The sequence below is a fragment of the Pristiophorus japonicus genome, chromosome 20 (genome assembly GCF_044704955.1).
Source record: "Pristiophorus japonicus isolate sPriJap1 chromosome 20, sPriJap1.hap1, whole genome shotgun sequence".
NCBI classification, from domain to species: Eukaryota; Metazoa; Chordata; class Chondrichthyes; family Pristiophoridae; genus Pristiophorus; species Pristiophorus japonicus.
The window spans coordinates 6,986,802-7,009,651 of NC_091996.1; the positions used below are offsets into that span (position 1 = coordinate 6,986,802).

The window sequence follows — 22,850 nt, forward strand, 5'->3', positions numbered from 1 at the left end:
CCCCCAGTTGAATTGTGGGCTTGGTTGCTTGAATACTGCTGGATATGTAACGCTGCCTTTAAGAGTTGTGCAGAAGAGATGGATTTCAGGTTTAGATTGTGTGTCAGGAAGTGAAATGTCTTATTCCCCAGTTGTTGGTTGGGAGCAGAATGGGAACAAAGCTGGTGGTGTGCTGCAGTTATTTAGCTGACTCCCCTCAGTTGCTGTTGTTACTCTGATATGACTGGCCTTTATCTGCAATTCGCATCTTCACCCGATGTGAGACAGGGAAAAGCCTGATGTGCTGATAGTGAGGGGACACAGCTGTGGAAAGCACAGGAATCTCTGCTCTTCAAATACCGTCACTGGATCTTAAACCGCGCACAGGACAGCTGGAGACGGCAGATGGGGCCTCGGTTTAACTTCTCATCCGATGCTGGCACCTCTGACAGTGCAGCACTCCTTTGGTACTGCTCCCCTGACAGTGTGGTGCAGCACTCCCTTGGTACTGCTCCCCTGACAGCGCACCGCTCCCTCAGTACTGCCCTTCTGACACTGTGGTGCAGCACTCCCTCAGTACTGCCCTTCTGACAGTGTGGTGCAGCACTCCCTCAGTACTGCCTTTCTGACACTGCGGTGCAGCACTCCCTCAGTACTGCCCTTCTGACAGTGCGGTGCAGCACTCCCTCAGTACTGCCCTTCTGACAGTGCGGTGCAGCACTCCCTCAGTACTGCCCTTCTGACACTGCGGTGCAGCACTCCCTCGGTACTGCCCTTCTGACACTGCGGTGCAGCACTCCCTCAGTACTGCCCTTCTGACACTGCGGTGCAGCACTCCCTCAGTACTGCCCTTCTGACACTGCGGTGCAGCACTCCCTCAGTACTGCCCTTCTGACACTGTGGTGCAGCACTCCCTCGGTACTGTCGCTCCAACAGTGCGGCACTCCCTCGGCACTGGCACTGGAGTGTCAGCCTGGATTGTGGACTTAGATCCCCGAGTCGGGATTGAAGCCTCGTCCCCTGACTCGGAGACTGGACTTGCTGGATATCGCTCCGGGTTTCGTAGAGCGAGCCATTCACCGGTCTCAAAGCCGGGCTAACCACCCAGACTCGCAAATGTCTGTTGCACCCAAAGCTCAGAGGCTGCAGGCAGTAATTCTGTGGGGGGAGCCCTGGGAAACAACAACAACAACAACTTTTATTTATATAGCACCTTTAACGTAGCAAAACGTCCCAAGGTGCTTCACAGCCAAAACAGATAAATTTCACACCGAGCCGCAAAATAAATTATGGCAGATGACCAAAAGCTTGGTCGAAGAGGTAGGTTTTAAGGAGCGTATTAAAGGAGGAAAGAGAGGCGGAGAGATTTAGGCAGGGAATTCCAGAGCTTGGGGCCCAAACAACTGAAGACACGGCCACCGATGGTTGAGCGATTATAATCAGGGATGCTCAAGAGGGCAGAATTGGAAGAGCGCAGACATCTCGTGGGGGGGTGGGGGTGGGGGAGGTGTTGTGGGACTGGAGGAGATTACAGAGATAGGGAGGGGCGAGGCCATGGAGGGATTTGTAAACAAGGATGAGAATTTTGAAATCGAGGCGTTGCTTAACCGGAAGCCAATGTAGGTCAGCGAGCACAGGGGTGAGAATGAATTAATTAATTGAGACAGTGAGAATTAAACTCTTGAGGATTCTGGTCTCTCACCTGGAGCCTCTTCCCTCTCAGGTTGCCTTGTTGAGTGAGTGAGTGAGTGAGTGAACCGTACAGTCTGGTACCTCTCGACCCTGGTCAGGCGAGTGCAGCAACGTTTATGTTGAGGTCCTGGCCTTCATATTGGCGGTGTGTCTGAGCTTCAGCTAGGGAACCAGCCTTGGGACAAGTCTTCAGTTGCTGTAAGCAATTGAATGTATAAGATTTGGGGCGAGGGAAAATGTAGCCAAGAACAAAAGAGGGGGACCCGCTTACCTCTGTTGTCACGGAAACGGATGCCTGGTTGTGAGTGCGTGATGTCCAGCTCAGTTGGCGGAACTCTTCAGATGAGGCGTTACACTAGGGTCCTGCCTCCTCGAATGGTTCTAGTCCGTGTTAAAGGAACAGGAAGAGGGCCATACAGCCCCTCGAGATTTAGATCGTGGCTGATCTGTATCTTAGCTCCATCTACCTGCTTCCGTGTATCGCTTAATCCCCCCACCCAACAAAAATCTTATCAGTCTCAGTTTTGAAATGATCAATTGACCCCCCTCTCTCTCTCTCTTTCCCCCCCCCCCCCCCCACGCCTCAACAGCTTTTTGTGGAGGGGGGGGAGAGTTCCAGATTCCCACTCCTCTTTGTGTGAAGAAGTGCTTCCTGACATCACCCCTGAACAGCCTGGCTCTAATTGTAAGGTTCTGCCCCCTTGTTCTGGACTTCCTCTTCCAAAGGAGATAGTTTCTCTCTATCCACCTTCTGAACTCCTTTAATCATTTTAAACACTCGATCAGCTCGCCCCTTAGTCCTCTACACGAATAACCTCCTGAAAATACTAGGGGACCGAGGGTCTAGCAAGAATGGAGAACTGAGGGAAATCCTTATTAGTCAGGAAATGGTGTTAGAGTGGATAAGGGAGAACCAGTGGATGTGGTGTATTTGGACTTTCAAAAGGCTTTTGACAAGGTCCCACACAAGAGATTGGTGTGCAAAATTAAGGCACATGGTATTGGGGGTAATGTATTGACGTGGATAGAGAACTGGTTGGTAGACAGGAAGCAAAGAGCGGGAATAAACGGGTCCTTTTCAGAATGACTAGTGGGGTGCCGCAGGGTTCAGTGCTGGGACCCCAGCTATTTACAACATACGTTAATAATTTAGACAAAGGAATTGAATGTAATATCTCCAAGTTTGCAGATGACTCTAAGCTGGGTGGTAGTATGAGCTGCGAGGAGGATGCTAAGAGGCTGCAGGGGGACTTGGACAGGTTAGGTACGTGGGCAAATGTATGACAGATGCAGTATAATGTGGATAAATGTGAGGTTATCCACTTTGGTGGCAAAAACAGGAAGGCAGATTGTCTGAATGGTGACAGATTAGTAAAAGGGGAGGTGCAACGAGATCTGAATGTCATGGTACATCAGTCATTGAAGGTAGGCTTGCAGGTACAGCAGGCGGTGAAGAAAGCAAATGGCATGCTGGCCTTCATAGCGAGGGGATTTGAGTATAGGAACAGGGGGAGGTCTTACTGCAGTTGTACAGGGTCTCTTGGTGAGACCACATCTTGAGTATTGTGTGCAGTTTTGGTCTCTAAATCTGAGGAAGGACGTGCTTGCTATTGAGGGAGTGCAGCGAAGGTTCGCCAGACTGATTCCCGGGATGGCAGGACTGACATATGAGGAAAGACTGGATCGGCTAGGCTTATACTCACTGGAATTTCGAAGAATGAGAGGGGATCTCACAGAAACTTATAAAATTCTGACGGGATTGGACAGGTTAGATGCAGGAAGAATGTTCCCGATGTTAGGGAAGTCCAGAACCAGGGATCACAGTCTAAGGATAAGCGGTAAGCCATTTAGGACCGAGATGAGGCGAAACCTTTTCACCCAGAGAATTGTGAACCTGTGGAATTCTCTACCACAGAAAGTTGTTGAGGCCAGTTCGTTGGACATATTCAAGAGGGAGTTAGATGTGGCCCTTACGGCTAAAGGGATCAGGGGGTATGGAGAGAAGGCAGAGGTGGGGTACTGAGGTTGTATGATCATATTAAATGGTGGTGTAGGCTCGAAGGGCTGAATGGCCTACTCCTGCACCTATTTTCAATGTTTCTGTGTTTACACTCGGGTGAATACAAGACCAGTCTGTGCAACCTGTCCTTGTAAAGATAACGCCATTTGGAGAAGATCGAAGGTTTCTCTGCTTCGGGGGTAACATTTCCCTTTCGGATCAGCGTTACCAAAGGCCGATTAAATGTTCGCTTGCCTTGTTGCGGCTCTGTTTTCTGTCCGTTAACCAATCCTCAATCCGTGCTCGTATATTACCCCCAATCCCATGAGCCCTAATTTTGTTCAATAACCTCTTGTGTGGCACCTTATCGAATGCCTTCTGAAAATCCAAATACACCACATCCACTGGTTCCCCCTTATCTATTCTACTAGTTACAACCTGAAAACAGATTTGCCAAACATGATTTCCCTTTCATAAATCCGTGTTGACTGCCCAATCCTGTTCATTTCTAAGTGCCCTGTTACCACGTCCTTAATAGATTCTAGCATTTTCCCTACTACTGATGTCAGGGCTACTGGTCTGAGTTCCCCGTTTTCTCTCTCCTTCCTTTCTAAAATAGCGGGGTTACATTGGCTACCTTCCAATCTGAGAGAACTGTTCTAGAATCTATGGAATTTTGGAAGATGATAACCAATGCATCTACTTTCTCTATAGCCACCTCTTTCAAACCCTAGGGTTTAGGCCATCAGGTCCAGGGGATTTATTGACTTTCAGTCCCATTAATTTCTCCAGTACTATTTTTTCACATATACTAATTTCTTTCAGTTCCTCATTCTCGCTAGACCCCTGATACTCCACTATTTCCGGGAGGTTTTTCGTGTCTTCGTGAAAACAGACACACAGTATTTGTTTAATTTCTCTGCCATTTCCTTATTCCGCATTATAATTTCTCCTGTCTTAGCCTGTAGGGGACCCACATTTACTTTCGCTAATCTTTTCCTTTTTACACACCTATAATAGCTTTTACAGTCTTTTTATGTCTCTCGCTAGTTTACTCTCATATTCTATTTTCCCTTTATCGATTTCTTGGTCCTCCTTTACTGAAGGCTTAAACTGAGTAGCCGAGGCAGGAACATGTGAAATTCAGTGTGGGGGAAAAAAAGAAAGACTTGCATTTATATAGCGCCTTTCACGACCACCAGACATCTCAAAGCAATTTACAGCCAATGAAGTACCTTTGGAGTGAAGTCACTGTTGTAATATGGGAAAAACGTGAAGTGATTGGCTGTGACTCTTGTTGGAATGAATTAAGTATATTTTGTCGCGTGTATATCTGCTCTGCAATGACAACATTGCGCTTATGTAAAAGAAAGACTTGCATTTCTATAGCGCCTTTCATGACTTCAGGACATCCCAAAGCGAGTTTATAGCCAATGAAATACTTTTGGAGTGTAGTCATTGTTGTAATATGGGAAACGCGGCAGCAAATTTGTGCACAGCAAGCTCCCACCAACAGCAACATGATAATGAACAAAAAAACAGATTTTCTGATAACGATTAAGGGATAAATATTGACCAGGACACTAGGGATAACTTCCTTGCTCTTCTTCGAAATTGTGCCATGGGATCTTTTAAGTCCACCCGAGAGAGCAGACGGGGCCTCGGTTTAACGTCTCATCTGAAAGACGGCCCCTCCGACAGTGAGGCACCCCATCAGCACTGCACTGGAGTGTCAGCCTAGATTTATGTGCTCAGGTCTCTGGAGTGGGACTTGAACCCACAACCTTCTGACTCAGAGGCGGGTGTGCTACCCACTGAGCCACAGCTGGCAGAACAGTAAACAACAGCAGACACGATTTGGAAAGTAGGAAGTGAGGATGGAATTTAGCCTAACCCAAAGACAACCCAGGAGTTGGTTCATTCAGTGCATGATAACTTCTCCCCGACCACACACTGAGGTGCGGGTTCTGCTGGTGTGGATGGGTTTAATGGAATTCCTATTGACCAGGGATGCCGGGCCGGGTTCTGGTTCAGGCTGTTCCTGTGACGGACAGGCAACATTGAAATAGCTCCTGCAGTGGAGCAGCTTTAAACTCGCCACCGCTGAACTGGTGATGTTTGTAGACACAACTGATTGCAAGAACAGCAGTGCGTGCGTGCAGCGGGTGATAGAATCTCATCAAGCTGAGGATGTGTGCGGGACAGGCCCGGGTGTGCCCGAGCAAAGTGTGGGTTGTAGGTGGGAGGTCAGGTGGGGGAGCATTCAAGGTGATTGGGCTAAGACGGAGGCTGCGAAAAACAGGAAGTGGGCGAATGAGGCGGCGTTAGGAGCCTTCCTCTCCCAAACTTCCTCCAGCCGTACCGCCCTCCAGTCATCGATCAAAGGCAGACTGATCACACGCCCGAACGTTATTTACTAGTACAACTTGTATTTGTATAGCGCCTTTAACGAAGTGAAACGTCCCAAGGCGCTTCACAGGAGTATTATGCGATAAAAAATTTGACAGCGAGTCGCATAAGTAGAAATTAGCGCAGGAGCGTCTTGAAGGAGGATAGAGAGATGGAGAGGTTTAGGCCAGATCCAAGAACGTCCCATCCTCGGTCGTCGAGCTGCAGTATGCGGACAGTGCTTGCTTCTGCGCACATTCAGAGACTGAACTCCAAGTCATGGTCAACATCTTCACTGAGACGTACGAAAGCATGGGCCTTACACTAAACATTCGTAAGACAAAGGTCCTCCACCAACCTGACCCCGCTACACAGCACTGCCCCCCTCCAGTCATCAAGATCCACAGCGCAGCCCTGGACAACGTGGACCACTTTCCAGAACTTGGGAGCCTATTGTCAGCAAGGGCCAACATTGACGACGAGGTTTGACACCGCGCCAGCGCAGCCTTCGGCCTCCTGAGGAAGAGAGTTTTCGAACATCAGGCCCTCAAATCTGACACCAAGCTCATGGTCTACAAGGCTGTAGTGATACCCGTCCTCCTGTATGGCTCAGAAACGTGGACCATATACAGTAGATAACTCAAATCGCTGGAGAAATACCACCAACGATGTCTCCGCAAGATCCTGCAAATCCTCTGGGAGGACAGACGCACCAACATCAGTGTTCTCGACCAGGCCAACATCCCCAGCATTGAAGCACTGACCACACTCGACCAGCTCCATTGGGCGGATCACATTGTTCACATGCCTGATACAAGACTCCCAAATCAAGCGCTCTACTCGGAACTCCTACACGGCAAGCGAGCCAAAGCTGGGCAGAGGAAACGTTTCAAGGACTCCTTGATAAAATGCAACATCCCCATCGACACCTGGGAGTCCCTAGCCAGAGACCGCCCTAAGTGGAGGAAGAGCATCCGGGAGGGTGCTGAGCACCTCGAGCATGCAGAAAGCAAGCGCAGGCAGCGGAAGGAGCGTGTGACAAACCAGACTCCCCACCCACCCTTTCCTTTAACCACTGTCTGTCCCACCTGTGACAGAGACTGCCATTCCCGCATTGGACTGTACAGTCGCCTGAGAACTCACTTTTAGAATGGAAGCAAGTCTTCCTCGATTTCGAGGGACTGCCTATGATGATGATGATGAGGTTTAGGCAGGGAGTTCCAAAGCTTGGGGCCCAGGCAACAGAAGGCACGGCCACCTATGGTTGAGCGATTATAATCAGGGATGCTCAAGAGGGCAGAATTAGAGGATTGCAGACATCTCGGCGTGGAGGGGGGGGGGGGGGGGGGGGTTGTGGGGCTTGAGGAGATTACAGAGATAGGGAGGGGCGAGGGCCATGGAGAGATTTGTAAACAAGGATGAGAATTTTGAAATCGAGACATTGCTTAACCGGGGCAATGTAGGTCAGTGAGCACAGTGGGTGATGGGTGAGCGGGACTTGCTGCAAGTTAGGACATGGGCTGCCGAGTTTTGGATCACCTCTAGTTTACGTAGGGTAGAATGTGGGAGGCCAGCCAAGAGTGCATTGGAATAGTTCAATCTACTAAATGCAAGCTCGCAGCCTTTCCCCTGCACATAGTTTTATTATCCCTCAATCATCGTGGCAGGATCGATGTCTGGGGCCTCATCATTAAACACATGTTCCTCGGTTTTACTTTTAATTTTAAGAATGGCTCTCTAGTTGAGGGTGTCTCTGAGAGCCAGCCTCATAAAACTGGTACCAGAAACTGTAAATCATTCTTGCTTGTCATTTAGTTTTTTTGTACTTTTAAGTCCTTTGTTTGTTTGCAAGTTTAGTGGTGCTCAAAATATTTTTTTAAATCCCCCTCAATTTACCTGAGTTTTTAAGGGTCCTCACTGATTTTTCCCCTTTTTAACACTAAAAGTAAAACCAACTAAACCTGTCCAGTGACAGCCGTGGGTCGCACTCTCGCCTCTGAGCCAGAAGATTGTGGGTTCAAGTTCCACTCCAGGGACTTCAGCCCAAAAACATCTAGGCTGACACTCCCAGAGCAGTGCTGAGGGATGAGTTGTCTGCCCTCAAGTGGACATAAAAGATCCCGTGGCACTAATTCGAAGAAGAGGAGGGGAGTTATCCCCGGTGTCTTGGCCAATATTTATCCCTCAATCAACATCACAAAAAAACAGATTATCTGGTCATGATCACATTGCTGTTTGTGGGAGTTTGCTGTGTGCAAATTGGCTGCCGCGTTTACAACAGTGACCACTCCAAAAGCACTTCATTGGCTGTTAATAATAACTTTTATTTATATAGCGCCTTTAACGTAGTAAAATGTCCCATGAGTTTTGGATGACTTCCAGTTTACGTAGTGTGGAATCTAGGAGGCCGGCCAGGAGTGAGTTGGGAGTAATCAAGTCTAGAGGTAACAAGGGCATGGATGAGGGTTCCAGCAGCAGAAGAGCTGGGCCAGAGGCGGGCAATGTTACGAAGGTGGAACAAGGCGTTTTTTAGTTATGTCGTGGATATGTGGCTGGAAACTCATTTCAGGGTCAAATATGACACCTAGGTTGCGAACAGTCTTGTTCACCCTCAGATTGATGCTAGGGAGAGGAATGGAGTCAGTGGTTAGGGAACGCAGTTGGTGGCGGGGACCAAAGATAATGGCTTCAGTCTTCCCAATATTTAATTGGACTGACAATTTAGATACCAAGCAGGGGTCGACAGAAGTGGTGGAGAGGTAGAGCTGGGTGTTGTCAGTGTACATGTGGAAACTGACTCCGTGTTTTCGGATGATATCTCCAAGGGGCAGCATATAGATGAGAAATAGGGGATCAAGGACAGATCCTTGGGGGACACCAGAGGTAACGATGTGGGAGTGGGCAGAGAAGCCATTGCAGGAGATTTTCTGGCTACGATTAGATAGATAAGAATGGAACCAGGCAAGTGCAGTCCCACCCAGCTGGACGATGGTGGAGAGGCGTTGGAGGAGGATGGAGTGGTCAACTGTGTCAAAGGCTGCAAACAGATCCAGAAGGACGAGGAGGGATAGTTTACCTTTGTCACAGTCACAAAGGATGTCATTTGTGACTTTAATGAGAGCAGTTTCGGTACTGTGGCAGGGGCGAAAACCAGATTGAAGGTATTCAAACGTTGAATTCAGGGAACGATGATCACGGATTTGGGTGGTGACGTTGGACAGGAAAGGGAGATTGGAGATGGGACGATAGCTAGCAAGCAAAGTGGGGTCAAGCGTTGTTCTTTTGAGGAGAGGGGCGATGACAGCAGATTTGAAGGAGAGGAACAGTACCTGAGGACAGAGAACTGTTAACAATGTCGGTAAACATGGGAACCAGAAAAGGAAGTTGGGTGGTCAGCAGTTCAGTGGGAAGAGGGTCAAGAGAGCAGGAAGTGGGTCTCACGGACAAGATGAGCTTGGAGAGATCAAGAGGGGAGATCAAAGAGAAACTAGAGAAAGATGCGAGTTTAGGGCTAGGGCAGGTGGGAGCCTCAGATGAAGTTTGGCTCTGGGCTAGGGGAAGGAAGGGAACTCGCAAAGGCAGCTGATCGGATGGTCTCAGTCTTTGATACAAAGAAGTTCATGAGCTCCTCACACTTGTTGTTGGAGGTAAGTGTGGTGGAGACAGGGAGGGGGGCTTAAGGAGGCGATTAGCAGTAGAGATTAGTAGCCGGGGGTTATTTTTGCAATCCAGAATGATCCTGGACTAGTGAACAGTTTTTGTAGACGAGTAAGAACCGATCGTGTTTGATGTGTTCGAGCCACATCTGGCGATGAATAGCTAAACAAGTTGTCCAACACATCCGTTCAAGACTGCGCCCTTTTGACTTGAGGGAGCGAAGATGAGGGCTGTACCAGGGGGAATGGTAAGGGCGGGAGAGAGTAATCTTTTTAATAGGGACTAGGGCATCAAAGGTGGTGGTGAAGGTGTGGTTTGAGCAGATCGGTGGCTGAAGAAATGTCGTTGTTAAAAGGGTAAAGCACTTCGGGGTGTGCTGAGGTTGTGACAGGCGCAATAGAAATGCAAGTCTTTTTTTTCCTTCAACATATTTGATTTTTCACCTGCCCCTCGTGATTCTTGGCTATTTCTTGTACACATGTCCTGTAAATATTCTGCAGAACTAATCCTGTTTCAAAATGTTGAAGGATATTGTGTGTACAGGAGCTGCCCCACAGGTACTTTGTGGAACGTACTGTGGGTGGTCATTTTTAGCCATTGTGGCACTCTGCAGGTAATGATTGAGCAACTTGAATTTGTTCAGGAGGTTGGTTAATGTCTTTTTAAAGGACCTGCTATCGACTGCAGACTGTATGGAACTGTATTAGCCGGAATCAGTCTACATGTAACTCCCCGCCCCCCCCCCCCCCCCTCCCCGGCCATCATCTGCTACCTTTTCATTGTCCCTGGACCATGCATTTTGGAGCAAGTATCACTCTAATCCAGCCCTTCAAAGACAGCAGCGTGGAAGTATCCTCGATAATAAGGCTGGAAACGGTTCCCTGCCACGCCAGGCCGCTTGCTGAATACCAGTGTAGGTGAAACACTTTATGCTTTTATGTTTAATCATGCCCCACATCAGGGCTTGAACTGACTGAGACAGTGCCGCATTGTCTGAGGTGCCGTCTATCTGACAGATTAGACCGAGGTTCCGCCTGCTGGTTGTGATGGACCTTGACGATCCCATGGCAGTGTCCGAGGGGAGCAAGCTTCCCTGTTTAACATCTATCCCTTGGCCAACATCACCAAAAATCAATTGACTGCTTATTGATCTCGCTGGTTTGTGGAATCTTGCGGTGACAACAACAATTGCAACACCTCATTTGTTTGCAGTCGAGTACTTTGGGATGTGCTAAACTACTATACAACTACCAGTTTGCTTCTCCGTCTCTCATTTACAGTGCACTTCAAAAAGCCAGACTGCTCAGGCACATCCTGCAGGCATCCCACTTTATTTTATATAGAGGTGAATGATTGAAAGTCTTTATTTAATAACTGAGTGCTCAGGATTGGGGTTGGTTTGAGATGAATGCTGAGGCAGGAGTAATACGGTTTACAGAACCAAGGGCGGGAAGATGGAGTTGAGATACAGATCAGCCATGATCTAATGGTGGAACAGGCTCGAGGAGCTGATTGGCCTCCTGTTCCTATGAATGGTGGAGCAGACTTGGGTGAGCTAAATGGCTTCCTGTTCCTGTGATTCTATGATTGGTAGAACAAGCTCGGGGAGGTGAATGGCCTCCTATTCCTGTGGTTCTATGATTGATGGAACAGGCTCGGGGAGGTGAATGGCCTCCTCCTGTTCCTGTGATTATGATTGGTGGAACAGGCTCGGGGAGGTGAATGGCCTCCTCCTATTCCTGTGATTCTATGATTGGTGGAACATGCTCGGGAAGGTGAATGGCCTCCTCCTATTCCTGTGATTCTATGATTGATGGAACAGGCTCGGGGAGGTGAATGGCCTCCTCCTATTCCTGTGATTCTATGATTGGTGGAACAAGCTCGGGGAGGTGAATGGCCTCCTGTTCCTGTGGTTCTATGATTGGTGGAACAAGCTCGGGGGGGTGAATGGCCTCCTGTTCCTGTGGTTCTATGATTGGTGGAACAAGCTCGGGGAGATGAATGGCCTCCTGTTCCTGTGTTTCTATGATTGGTGGAACAAGCTCGGGGAGATGAATGGCCTCCTGTTCCTGTGTTTCTATGATTGCTGGAACAGGCTCGGGGAGGTGAGTGGCCTCCTCCTGTTCCTAATGTTTCTGGGAAAAGCCCTCGGGGCCCAACAATCCAGCCCCCTTTTCATCGATTAGCCCCAGCTCACCATATGCCTTAATCTTTTCATCACCAGCTCATCCAACTGAACCTCTTTATACTGTCATCTTACCCTGAGGATGAGAATGTTCCATCTGACTCCCTTGCCCCACGTACTGGGGTGTTTGAGCCCTTTGCTGTACAGTGAGCAATTTAAGTTATGTCCAGTGCTGCGGTTAAGCTGCGCGACCATGCAGCAGCGTGGAGGTCCCGGACGCGCAGCTCACTCACCGGCTTTTATATGGAAAAACGTGGGCGGAAATTTGGATGGGCCCCGCCAGGTTATGTCAATTCCTCATAATGAAAACTTAAAACCACCTGAATTTGCTCTTTCATAAAGTAAAGAAAACAAGCCCAGCTGCCTTAACTGGGAATCACTCTTGCTAGGGCAGTAATTCCCAGAACTGAATGCTGTACAGGCAGTGAGTGGTCTGATCATTGGCCTGGGAGGGTTTCTGTCTGTCTGCTAGCCTTACTCTGTGAGGGGCAGATCAGGATTGGTTTTCTGAGCGGCGAATGCACCTATTAAAAGATGATTACTGCATTTGATCCCGCGCTGGTGGAATGTTGCTAATTATGGTCAATGCCCTCTCAAATCAGCCTAGTTCCAGTCTTTAGAAACAATTTTGCAATAATCTTATTAATCCTGGCACTGATGACGGCTGTAGGCAAAGAACAGAGATTAGCGTTGAATGTGAGCCTGCTAATTCCAGTGGCTCAGTTTTAGATGATTGCTGTAATAGAGCACTTGAGACTCTGTTCCTACAAATCAGTGTGTCTTCAGTCCAGGACACGGGTCGTAATTCACGCAGTGTTGGGTGTTGGAACCTAAGTGCTTGATGGGAAACCAGTATGATCCAACGTCCTTGTATTGTTGTCTGAAAGAAATAAACGTGCATTTATACATCGCCTTTCACAACCACAGCCAATGAAGTACTTTTTGAAATGTCACTGTTGTAATGTAGGAAAAGTGCGCTTTGCGCGCAGCAAGCTCCCACAAATAGCAATGTGATAATGACCCAGATAATCTGTTTGTGATGCTGATTGAGGGATAAATATTGACACCGGGGATAACTGCCCTGCTCTTCTTCAAAATAACATCATAGGACTTTTTACATCAACCTGAGAGGGCAGACGGGGCTTCGGTTTAATGTCTCATCCGAAAGACAGCACCTCCTTCAGCACTGCACTGGGAATGTTAGCCTAGATTTTTGTGTTCAAGTCTCTGGAGTGGGACTTGAACCCACAACCTTCTGACTCAGGCGAGAGTGCTGCCCACTGAGCTATGGCTTCTCTGGATGTGCAATATTTCTTACTGTTGAATGCTTGCTGTCTCTCCTCCCAAGCCAGCTTACTTCTTGAAGTTCTGTTGCATCATGAAGCATGCTGCCACCACCCCCTCGCATTCACCATCTCCCCAGCCTATCGCCCCTTAAATTGCTGACTTTCAAAGTGGGGCATTGTCTTGACCTTTTTGGTGAAACTCCTCCCTGCCCACAGGTAGTGCTGTACAAAGGTGTATAGTTTGTGTGGGGAATTTTCCAGGACAGTATCAGCTCAGCTGTAACGGTGGCAACGGGAGGGACTAAGAAGCAAATTCCAGCTGTCTGCAAGACAGTTCTTCTGTCAGAGCCTAGAATCCTCTGTTAGATGTTTGAATGGGAGTGAAGTTGCTTAAGCCATAGTTTAATGAGAAGCCACTTGGACTTGTGTATAAAAATGAGATGTTCTGAGCAGAATTTACTGTGCTGCAAGTGAGTGTAAGGGGAATGCGTGTATATTCCAGGCAAGGCTCCTACTGTTGGCCTATATCTGTTTACCATGCATAAGAACATGAGAATTAGAAGCAGGAGTAACCCATACGGCCCCTCGAGCCTGCTGTGCCGTTCAATAAGATCACGGCTGATCTTCGACCTCAACTCCACATTCCCGCCCCATCCCGTATTCTTTAATTCCCCTAGAGTCCAGAAATGTATCTCTCTCAGCCTTGAATATACTCAACGACTCGGCAGTCAAGGAGCTGGTCTTATGATCAGGCCAGCTTACTTCCCATGACATGGAGTGAGGTAGCAGGGTGCTGGAACTCTAGGAAACATTAAAAACTTTGTATCTAGCTGCCTGGTTAGTGCTCATAACACTCAGAATGCATTATAGACTTTACACAAATACTAGAGTATATTCTGGAGTATATGTTGCTTTAATACTGTTTGTCATGGATTAAGCTGCTGCAGACTAGTTTGAGAAATCATTTGAGAAACATTAATTACTGTGAACTTCAGAGAGTGATTTACTGTAGTAATATATTGAAACGTATAAAAATTTGAGGGGGATTGACAAGGTGGATGCTGAGAGGCTGTTTCCCCTGGCTGCAGTGTCTGGAACTAGGGGGCACAGTCTCAGGATAAGAAGTTCGGCCGTTTAAGACTGAGATGAGGAGAGGGTGGTGAATCTTTGGAATTCTCTACCTCAAAGAGCTGTGGATGCTCAGCCGTTGAGTATATTCATGGTTGAGATCGGTAGATTTTTGGACTCTCCAAGGGAAACGAGGGATATGGGGATCGGGCAGGAATGTGGAGTTGAGGTAGAAGATCAACCGTGATCTTATTGAATGGCAGAGCAGGCTCGAGGGGCTTTATGACCCACTCCTGCTCCTAATTCTAATGTTTTTAACTCTTGATAATACAAGAAGGGTCCCGTGATGGAGATGCAGCGTTACAGACTGCTGCCTGGGAAGCAAGACACTGGGTCTCCCTCTCAGTCTAAGTGTAATGTCACTTGATTCCAGACCCAGTCTCTAACGTGGTTCATTTTACTTTCCCACTCCATTTCTCCTTCCTCTCCTGAAGCTTGGGGTATGGTTCCACAGCCACCTTCTGGTACCTTGCCCAAGTGTCCAGCCTCCGTGACAGTGGGCTATTCAATCCAAAGGTTGGGTAGCTTCACAGCCATGCCTGCTCCTGTTCACCCAACAACAAAGTTCAGTGGATAGCAATCGGCCCTGGTCAATCGTGGAGACCCTGTCTTCTTGATACTTGTGATGTGGACAACATTCATTTGCTCATCCTTAGTTGTCCTAATGGTCGTGTGACCATGTGGTGTAGGACTGGAGTCACATGCATGCCAGACCCCGGGTAGGATGGCAGTTTGCCTTCTCTAAAGGATATTCGTTTCCATGATTATTTTCTAGTCCCAACCCACAAATGACCAGATCTCTTGGCACCTCTGAAACTGACAGCAGCTTCTGGAGTCCGCACACGCACAGATAAACACAGAACTTCAGAAGTCGCTGTAAGTGATTCTATGCTTCTCCAGAGGTTGCACTGTGGATCTCCCCGGAGCCGGCAATCAATTCAAATCAATTAATATGAAAAGCATTGCATGGCTTTTAATATAGTAATTTTTATTTTAAAAAGTATATTTATGATATTTCAGCTTCTCCCTCAATTCTTTTGTGTGTGTTCCCATCTTTATTTCATGCTCTGTAAAATTTATAAAAAGTCAGTTATAATCTACATTTTACTTCCTGGTTTGCTCTCTGCAACAGTTCCAGACGGGTCAAGATGTGCAATGGGGGGGTTCCCAAGTTGCATCAATGTAATTTATTGGCAGTGTGGGGGGAAGAGGGACATAGTTTTACTCAAATACTTCTCTCTGCTTCCCCTAACCTAGGGTGGCTCCATTTATATTGAAATGCAGGCTTGAGCTGGGGATCTCTGGTTTATTTCATTTAAATGATAGTCTGTGCCTGTGGGCAGTGAAAGGTTGCTGTATCCCAAAGGTTCCCTTAGTCTGCTGACTGGTTTGCTTTCCCTTTGTGTAATTCCTCGCCGCTGTTCGGGAAGAGTAATCCAATATCCCTCTATATTTACTTTGGCTGGGAGATAACCACAAAACTCACAGAGGAGCAGCTGAATCTGTGAGTCCATTGCAGAAGGAAAAGAAAGCGAACTATATAAAGTCTGGGGAATATTCTGCCGCCTGTGCTTTGAAGGGCAGTCGGAGCCCCGCGGCCACATTGTTTCGCAGTTTGGTGCGATCCGTTCTAACCCGCAGCAGTTATCAGGTCCAGCGCTGTAACCATCTGTAGTCCAGGCATGGACTTCACCGTGAAGAATTATTGTGTCATGCCAGTGGTGTGGGGTTGTGAATCTTTGGAATTCTCTACACCGGAGGGCTGTGGATGCTGAATCGTTGAGTATATTCAAGGCTGAGATAGATTTTTAGGGGAATCAAGGGACATGGGGATTGGGTGGGAAAGTGGAGTTGAGGTCAAAGATCAGCCATGATCTTATTGAATGGCGGAGCAGGATTGAGGGGCCAGTATAGCCTGGTCCTGCTCCTAATTCTTATGTTCTTGTGTGTCTGTGCTACTCCTGGAGCCCTTGTGTTGTATTGGATGCTGATCCTATCTCCTTTGGAACTGTGTTTACTGTGTATAGTTTGGGAAGTTCCCTGATTGAAGTTGTAACCAGAATCTTTGTTCTCCCCCCACCCCCTCCAGTGAGCGGCACGTTCTCAGCGCTGCTGAACACAACCACCGTACTCGATGACATTCCAGCGCAATGTCAGATCGTTTGGGGCAAACTACCAAGGGGAAGGATGGAAAATCGAAGTACTCCTCTCTCAGTCTGTTCGATAAATACAAGGGAAAGTCATTAGAAACCCAGAAACATTCAGGAGGTAAGTAATAATGACGAGATTTAGCCAGAAACAGGCTTTACTGGGGCTTGTGGTTTCCACTAATTGTGGGCGGATCCCGGTCTTTTTCCGATTCCCAGTTTAGTTTTTTGTTCGTGACGAGGCATGCTGGGACATGGTTCTGTGGGTGACTGTCGGTCTCTTAACACCTTGTCCAACATCAGAAGCATCATTGCCCAGGCTGATCCTGTCTTCATTTGTCGTGTGTACACATATAGTCTGATTCTTGGCTCCCCTGTCTGTCTCCCCTCGGCCCCCCTCCCCTCCCTCTTTCTTTCCTTCCATCTTTCCTTCTTTCCTCCTCCTTTCTTTCCTCCTCCTTTCTTTCCACCTCCTTTCCTTCCACCTCCTTTCCTTCCTCCTTCTTTCCTTCCTCCTTCTTTCCTTCCTCCTTCTTTCCTTCCTCCCTTCTTTCCGTCTCTGTCTCTCTCTCTCTCTCTCTCTCTCTCTCTCATTCTTTCTCTGATTCTCTCTCTCTCTCTGATTCTGTATAATGCAAGCAAGTTTTTTTTCCCAGGGACAACAGTGCAGAACCACCACACAGTACACACTGAATCTGTAGCAGTGTTATCAAAGTGACAGACTTTACAGGAGTTGAACTGAATACACATTGGAGATATTAACGAGCAAACAAGCCTTTCCTGAGGCGGGGGAGAAGCTGTTGCGTATTATTAGCTCCTTTGACCCATCGAGTCCTGTAATGTTTTTCTCGTATCTCGCTTGTACAGATTTGGCATCTCTGATGACCTTGCAGCTGTAGCAGCTCAACCACCATTTTAACATTTCCACACCACATCTGCATCGTGCGTCTTTCATTTAGCTGTTAAAATGTACAATTTTGTTTCTAATTTATACCTCTTATTAAGGAGTATGATTTTTGTGCCTGTGGTTTGAGCTATAATAAATTAAACTGATACCTTGTACTCAATATAAGACGGGTCCTCCCTGATTGCCTTCTCTGCGGGGTGTGGTATAAGGCTGTACTCGCACAGCAACTACAGTATCGTCATGAAGGAGATTTGCTATGTGCCAATGCTGCAGTTGTAGTGTAATTGGAAGGGGGTTAGAATCATAGAACGGCTACAGCACAGAAGGAGGCCATTCAGCCCGTTGAGCCCGTGCCGGCTCTGCAAGAACCCTTTCCCCATAGCCCCGCAAATTTTTTTCCTTCAGGTACATACCCAATTCCCATTTGAAAGCCACGATTGAATCTGCCTCCACTGCTCTTTCAGGCAGTGCATTCCAGATCCTAACCACTTGCTGCGTAAAAAAGTTTTTCCTCATGTACCCTTTGGTTCTTCTGCCAATCACCTTAAATCTGTGTCCTCTGGTTCTTGACCCTTCCGCCAATAGGAACAGTTTCTCTCTATCTACTCCGTCCAGACCCCTCATGATTTTGAACACCTCTATCAAATCTCCTCTCAACCTTCTCTACTCTAAGGAGAACAACCCCAGCTTCTCCAGTCTATCCACGTAACTGAAGTCCCTCGTCCCTGGAACCATTGTTGTAAATCATTTCTGAATCATTAAGGCCTTCACATCCTTCCTAAAGTGCGGTGCCCAGAATTAGATACAATACTCCAGTTGAGGCCGAACCAGTGTTTTATAAAGGTTCTTCATAACTTCCTTGCTTTTGTACTCTATGCCTCTATTTATGAAGCCCAGGATCCCATATGCTTTTTCCAATTGCTTCCTCAACCTGCCCTGACACCTTCAACGATTTGTGCACATACACCCCCAGGTCTCTCTGTTCATGCACCCCCTTAAGGATTGTACCCTTTAGTTTATATTGTCTCTCCTCGTTCTTCCTACCAAAATGTATCACATCACACTTTTCTGCGTTAAATTTCATTTGCCACGTATCTGTCCATTCCACCAGCCTATGTCATGATGTCTATCACTGTCCTCCTCGTTGTTCACTATGCTTCCAAGATTTGCGTCGTCTGCAAATTTTGAAATTGTGCCCTGTACACCCAAGTCCAAGTTATTTATATATTTAAAAAAAGCACTGGTCCTAGTACCGCCCTCTGGGGAACACCTGTATACCTTTCTCCAGTCCGAAAAACAACCGTTCATCACTACTTGCTGTTTTCTTGTCACTTAGCCAATTTTGTATCCATGCTGCTGCTGTCTGTGCTGGCTTTCCTTAACCAATCCATCTGTATTGGCTTTCCTTAACTAATTCATACTTGTCCAAATGACTGTTAATTTTGTCCCAGATTATCGTTTCTAAAAGCTTCCCCACTACCGAGGTTGAACTGACTGGCCTATAGTTGCCGGGTTTATCTTTGCACATGCGACAGTCCTGCCACCCCACCTCTATGGCGCCTCTATTGTTTCTCCTGCTCCTATTTCTTATGTTCATATATATTTGCTGCCTGGATCATTCGTCGCTGCGTTTCCTTGTCAGATTTTTTTCTTTGCTTGTATTGAGTGCCGGTTGGTGCGTGCCATCCTGTGTTCCTACAGCGCACTCCTGATCTTCCTCTAATCTGTTTTCAGTTGTCCCCCGACATGGCTTGCAGAGTCTTGGCAAAGTGGCTGCTGCCCGGCGCATGCCGCCGCCCGCAAACCTTCCCAGCTTAAAGGCCGAAAACAAAGGAAACGACCCCAACGTGATCATCGTACCAAAAGACGGAACAGGATGGGCAAGCAAACAAGAGCAGCAGGACCAAAAGAAGTGAGATTTTTTCGGCACTGATTTGATTTTGAGTTGTCTTCGATTTTAAGTCCCTGGGCGGGAGGGGAAACTTTTCTACAGAACTGGCTGCTGCGTGCTCAGCTCACACAGAGGACCCTGGGCTGGGTTCTCTTCTATACTGCCCAATATTGGGGAGGGGAGTACTACTACATAGATATTTGGACTCTAGGGGAATGTTTCAGAGAAAAATTTATTTTTGGTGAATTAACAAAAAATTTGTAACTTATCTTCATAGACAGGGTTTTTAATATAAAAATAAGTAATAACATTTATTTTTTCTATGCTTTAAAACTCTTAAGCTCGTAAAAGTAGACTATATGTCTGCATTTACCAGGCTTAAGAGTTTGAAGGACATTCGCTGGGTAAGAGTTGGGCAAATAGTCCAAATCTCCGTCTGCGAATCCCGGGGATGCGTGTGCTTGTCAAAAGTCATTTTGACTGATTGCATGCGCATTGCGTGCCAAGAACCGGCATTTGTGAGGCCTCTTGGGTGCGTGCGCACATCGTACACACCCAGAGAGGTCATAATTTGTGGGCCCTTGAATGGCGGAGCGGGCTCAAAGGGCTATATGGCTGACTCCTGCTCCTAATCTAATTCTTGTGTTATGTATTGCAGCATTCCTGTCTCTGCCATCACGGCCAGGAGTCTCTCCCATTCCGCCCCCCCCCCCCCCCCCGGCCCCAGCAGGCAAGTGAGGTGACGCCCTTGATTAATGGCATTGGTAAATGGCATTGGGAAGGCAGGGCAAAGTAACCTGCCCAATGTGTCGGATGGCTGCTGCCATTGGCAGCGCCAGGGTACGGGCGGGGAATGGTGTACCCCTGGGATAGCCATATCAAGCTCCCATGTTTCATGTGTTGGAAGGAGCAGGCCAAGTCTTGGCACCCTCTTCAGCCCCGCCAGCTACTGAAGGGCTCACTTCATTCAGAGCCTTTTTGTCAAAGGCTTAAAACATCTTTCAAGGGTTTTTTTTTGCTCTCTTTAAATCTTTCTGCTCCTTGAGCCTCTGCCGAACTGCCGCATTTCCTTGGACAGCAGTGGCTGGCTTAGTCACAGTGCTGAGGGTGCCCGCTCTACATAATTATTGAGCCTTAGCCCAGGAAAGTGGGTCGGGAAAATTGCACGGTCATTCCATTGGGCAGGAGTCCGATCCTGACCATCCTCCAGTGTCAGCCGTGGCTCAGTGGGTAGCACCCTCGCTTCTGAGTCAGAAGGTTGTGCGTTCAAGTTCCACTCCAGGGACTTGAGCACATAAATCTAGGCTGACACTCCCAGTGCAGTGTAGAGGGACTGCTGCACTGTCGGAGGTGCCGTCTTTTGGATGAGACATTAAATCGAGGCCCTGTCTGCTCGCTAAGGTGGATGTCAAAAATCCCACGGCACTATTCCGAAGAGTTATCCCCGGTGTCCTGGTCAATATTTATCCCTCAATCAATATAACAAAAAACAGATTATCTGGTCATTATCACATTGCTGTTTGTGGGAGCTTGCTTGTGTGCAAATTGGCTGCCGCGGTTCCCACATTGCAACAGTGACTGCACTCCAAAAGCACTTCAGTGGCTGTAAAGCGCTTTGAGACGTCCGGTGGTCGTGACAGGCGCTATATAAATCCAAGTCTTTCTGACTTGCCCAACCTTCAAGAATAATCCATTTCTGCGTTCTGTTACATCTGGGATTTTGAGTGGGGAGTATTGTTTAGTTCCATTGTTCTGACTTGCGAAGCGTTCTGCGGGAGCCTGGTCTGGTGGGGTTGCTAACCGTGCCGCCATTGTGTTTTTGCAGTACCGTTGTATCAACAGTACAGCAGCCGGAGTCGCCATCGCAGCCGGCTTCACAGACGTCTGTCTCCAGTGTGCCAAAACCGGCACCAGTCCACGAGGTAAGACATCGAACCTTTGGCACACCTTTCGGCGGCGAGGGGGAGAGAGAACGGTCACCGCACTGTGTGAAACAGAAATGCTGGTCAGATCAAGATGGTTTCTCCCCTCTTAATTAAGGCAAAATGGTGGATTAATGCATGAGTTGAACTGCGTGTAACCTATTTGATGAAAAATTGATGCAAGGAATGAAAACTGAGCAAATAACATTCGCACCACACAAGTGCCAAGTGTCTCCAACAAGCGAGGGTCTAACCACTTCCCCATGACATTCTATGGCATTACCATCGGCGAATCCCCCACCATCAACATCCTAGGAGTCACCATTGACCAGAAATTTAACTGGACCAGCCACATAAATACTGTGGCAACAAGAGCGGGTCAGAGGCTGGGTATTTGTGGCGAGTGTCTCACCACCTGACTCCCCAAAGCCTTTCCACTATCTACAAGGCACAAGTCAGTGGTGTGATGGAATACTCTCCATTTGCCTGGATGAGTGCAGCTCCAACAACACTCAAGAAGCTCAACACCATTCAGCTCAAAGTAGTCCACTTGATCGGCACCTCATCCACCACCTTAAACATTCACTCCCTCCACCACCAGTGCACCATGGCTGCAGTATGTACCAGCACCTCCCAAACTCGTGACCTCCATCACCTAGAAGGACAAGGGCAGCAGGTGTCCCACAATAACCTCTCCAAGTTCCCCTCCAAGTCACACACCATCATGTTTTGGAAATATATCGGCCGTTCCTTCATCGTCGCTGGGTCACAATCCTGAAACACCCTCCCCAACAGCACTGTGGGAGCACCTTCACCACACGGACTGCAGCGGTTCAAGGCAGCGGCTCACCACCACTTTCTCAAGGGCAATTCGAGATGGCCGATAAATGCTGGCCTTGCCAGCGATGCCCACATCCCATGAACAAATATAAAAGAAAATTGCTACAATACACAATAAATATTAGCAATAAAAGTGTTGCAGCTAGTTCCATGCAGCGTTATTCCACCTGGAATGTCAATATAAAAAGAATCACGTCAGTGATGGTGCATGGTCGTGATTCAGAGCTAAGCCCTGCTATATCTGATAGTTGGGTGTATCACACTATTTGTTGCCTGAAATGTAATGTTTTTTTTTTCCTTCCTATAATTGACAGAACACAAATTCAGCACAAGGTGGAGTAAAGTCATGGGCACAACTGAAGGCAAAGCCAGCAGGACCAGGGGGTGGTGAGTTCATTGTCCTTTCGGTGACATTATAGATCGGATCAAAATGGATTGTCTTGCAACATTGATGAGCTGTGTGCTTTCATGAGCATTAACTGTTTTAATTTTATTGTGCACACAAGCCTCAGGGACATGATCAATCCCCACCTCACCCCCAAATATAATCCACTTGTAATGGTAGCAGACAATTCACATAGACTAAACGCCCAAACCAGTGCTCCTAGGGCTAATGTCCATCATTTATAACATTCAATTTATGCAGACAAAACTTCTAATATAGCATCACGTCGTCCGCTCCTAATCCTTTCATCAACATAGGGACAATGCTCTTACTTTGTGCTTGCTGTAGAATACCGAGCCTGCAAAATATGAAAGGGTTTGAGAAAAGAGTTGGGAAACGGGATTCCAGTGGAAGGCACTGAAGGGGAACTGGTCCCTTCTTAAG

The 22,850-nt window shown here is 47.6% G+C and overlaps 1 protein-coding gene across 3 annotated transcripts in view; it reads left to right on the forward strand.

The window, feature by feature from the left end:
• LOC139233144 (inactive phospholipid phosphatase 7-like) overlaps positions 1–22,850 on the forward strand; it is a 219,933-nt gene that overhangs the window by 138,917 nt on the left and 58,166 nt on the right. For 2 of the 3 annotated variants that reach the window (XM_070863710.1, XM_070863709.1), the window contains exons 2-5: positions 16,404–16,582; positions 19,103–19,280; positions 21,085–21,181; positions 22,336–22,408. In XM_070863710.1, coding sequence (XP_070719811.1) covers positions 16,465–16,582; positions 19,103–19,280; positions 21,085–21,181; positions 22,336–22,408 — 466 coding nt within the window. In that variant the 5' untranslated portion in view covers positions 16,404–16,464. Of the gene's footprint in view, positions 1–16,403; positions 16,583–19,102; positions 19,281–21,084; positions 21,182–22,335; positions 22,409–22,850 lie in introns of those variants that run through there. The other variant, XM_070863712.1, reaches the window with a different exon arrangement.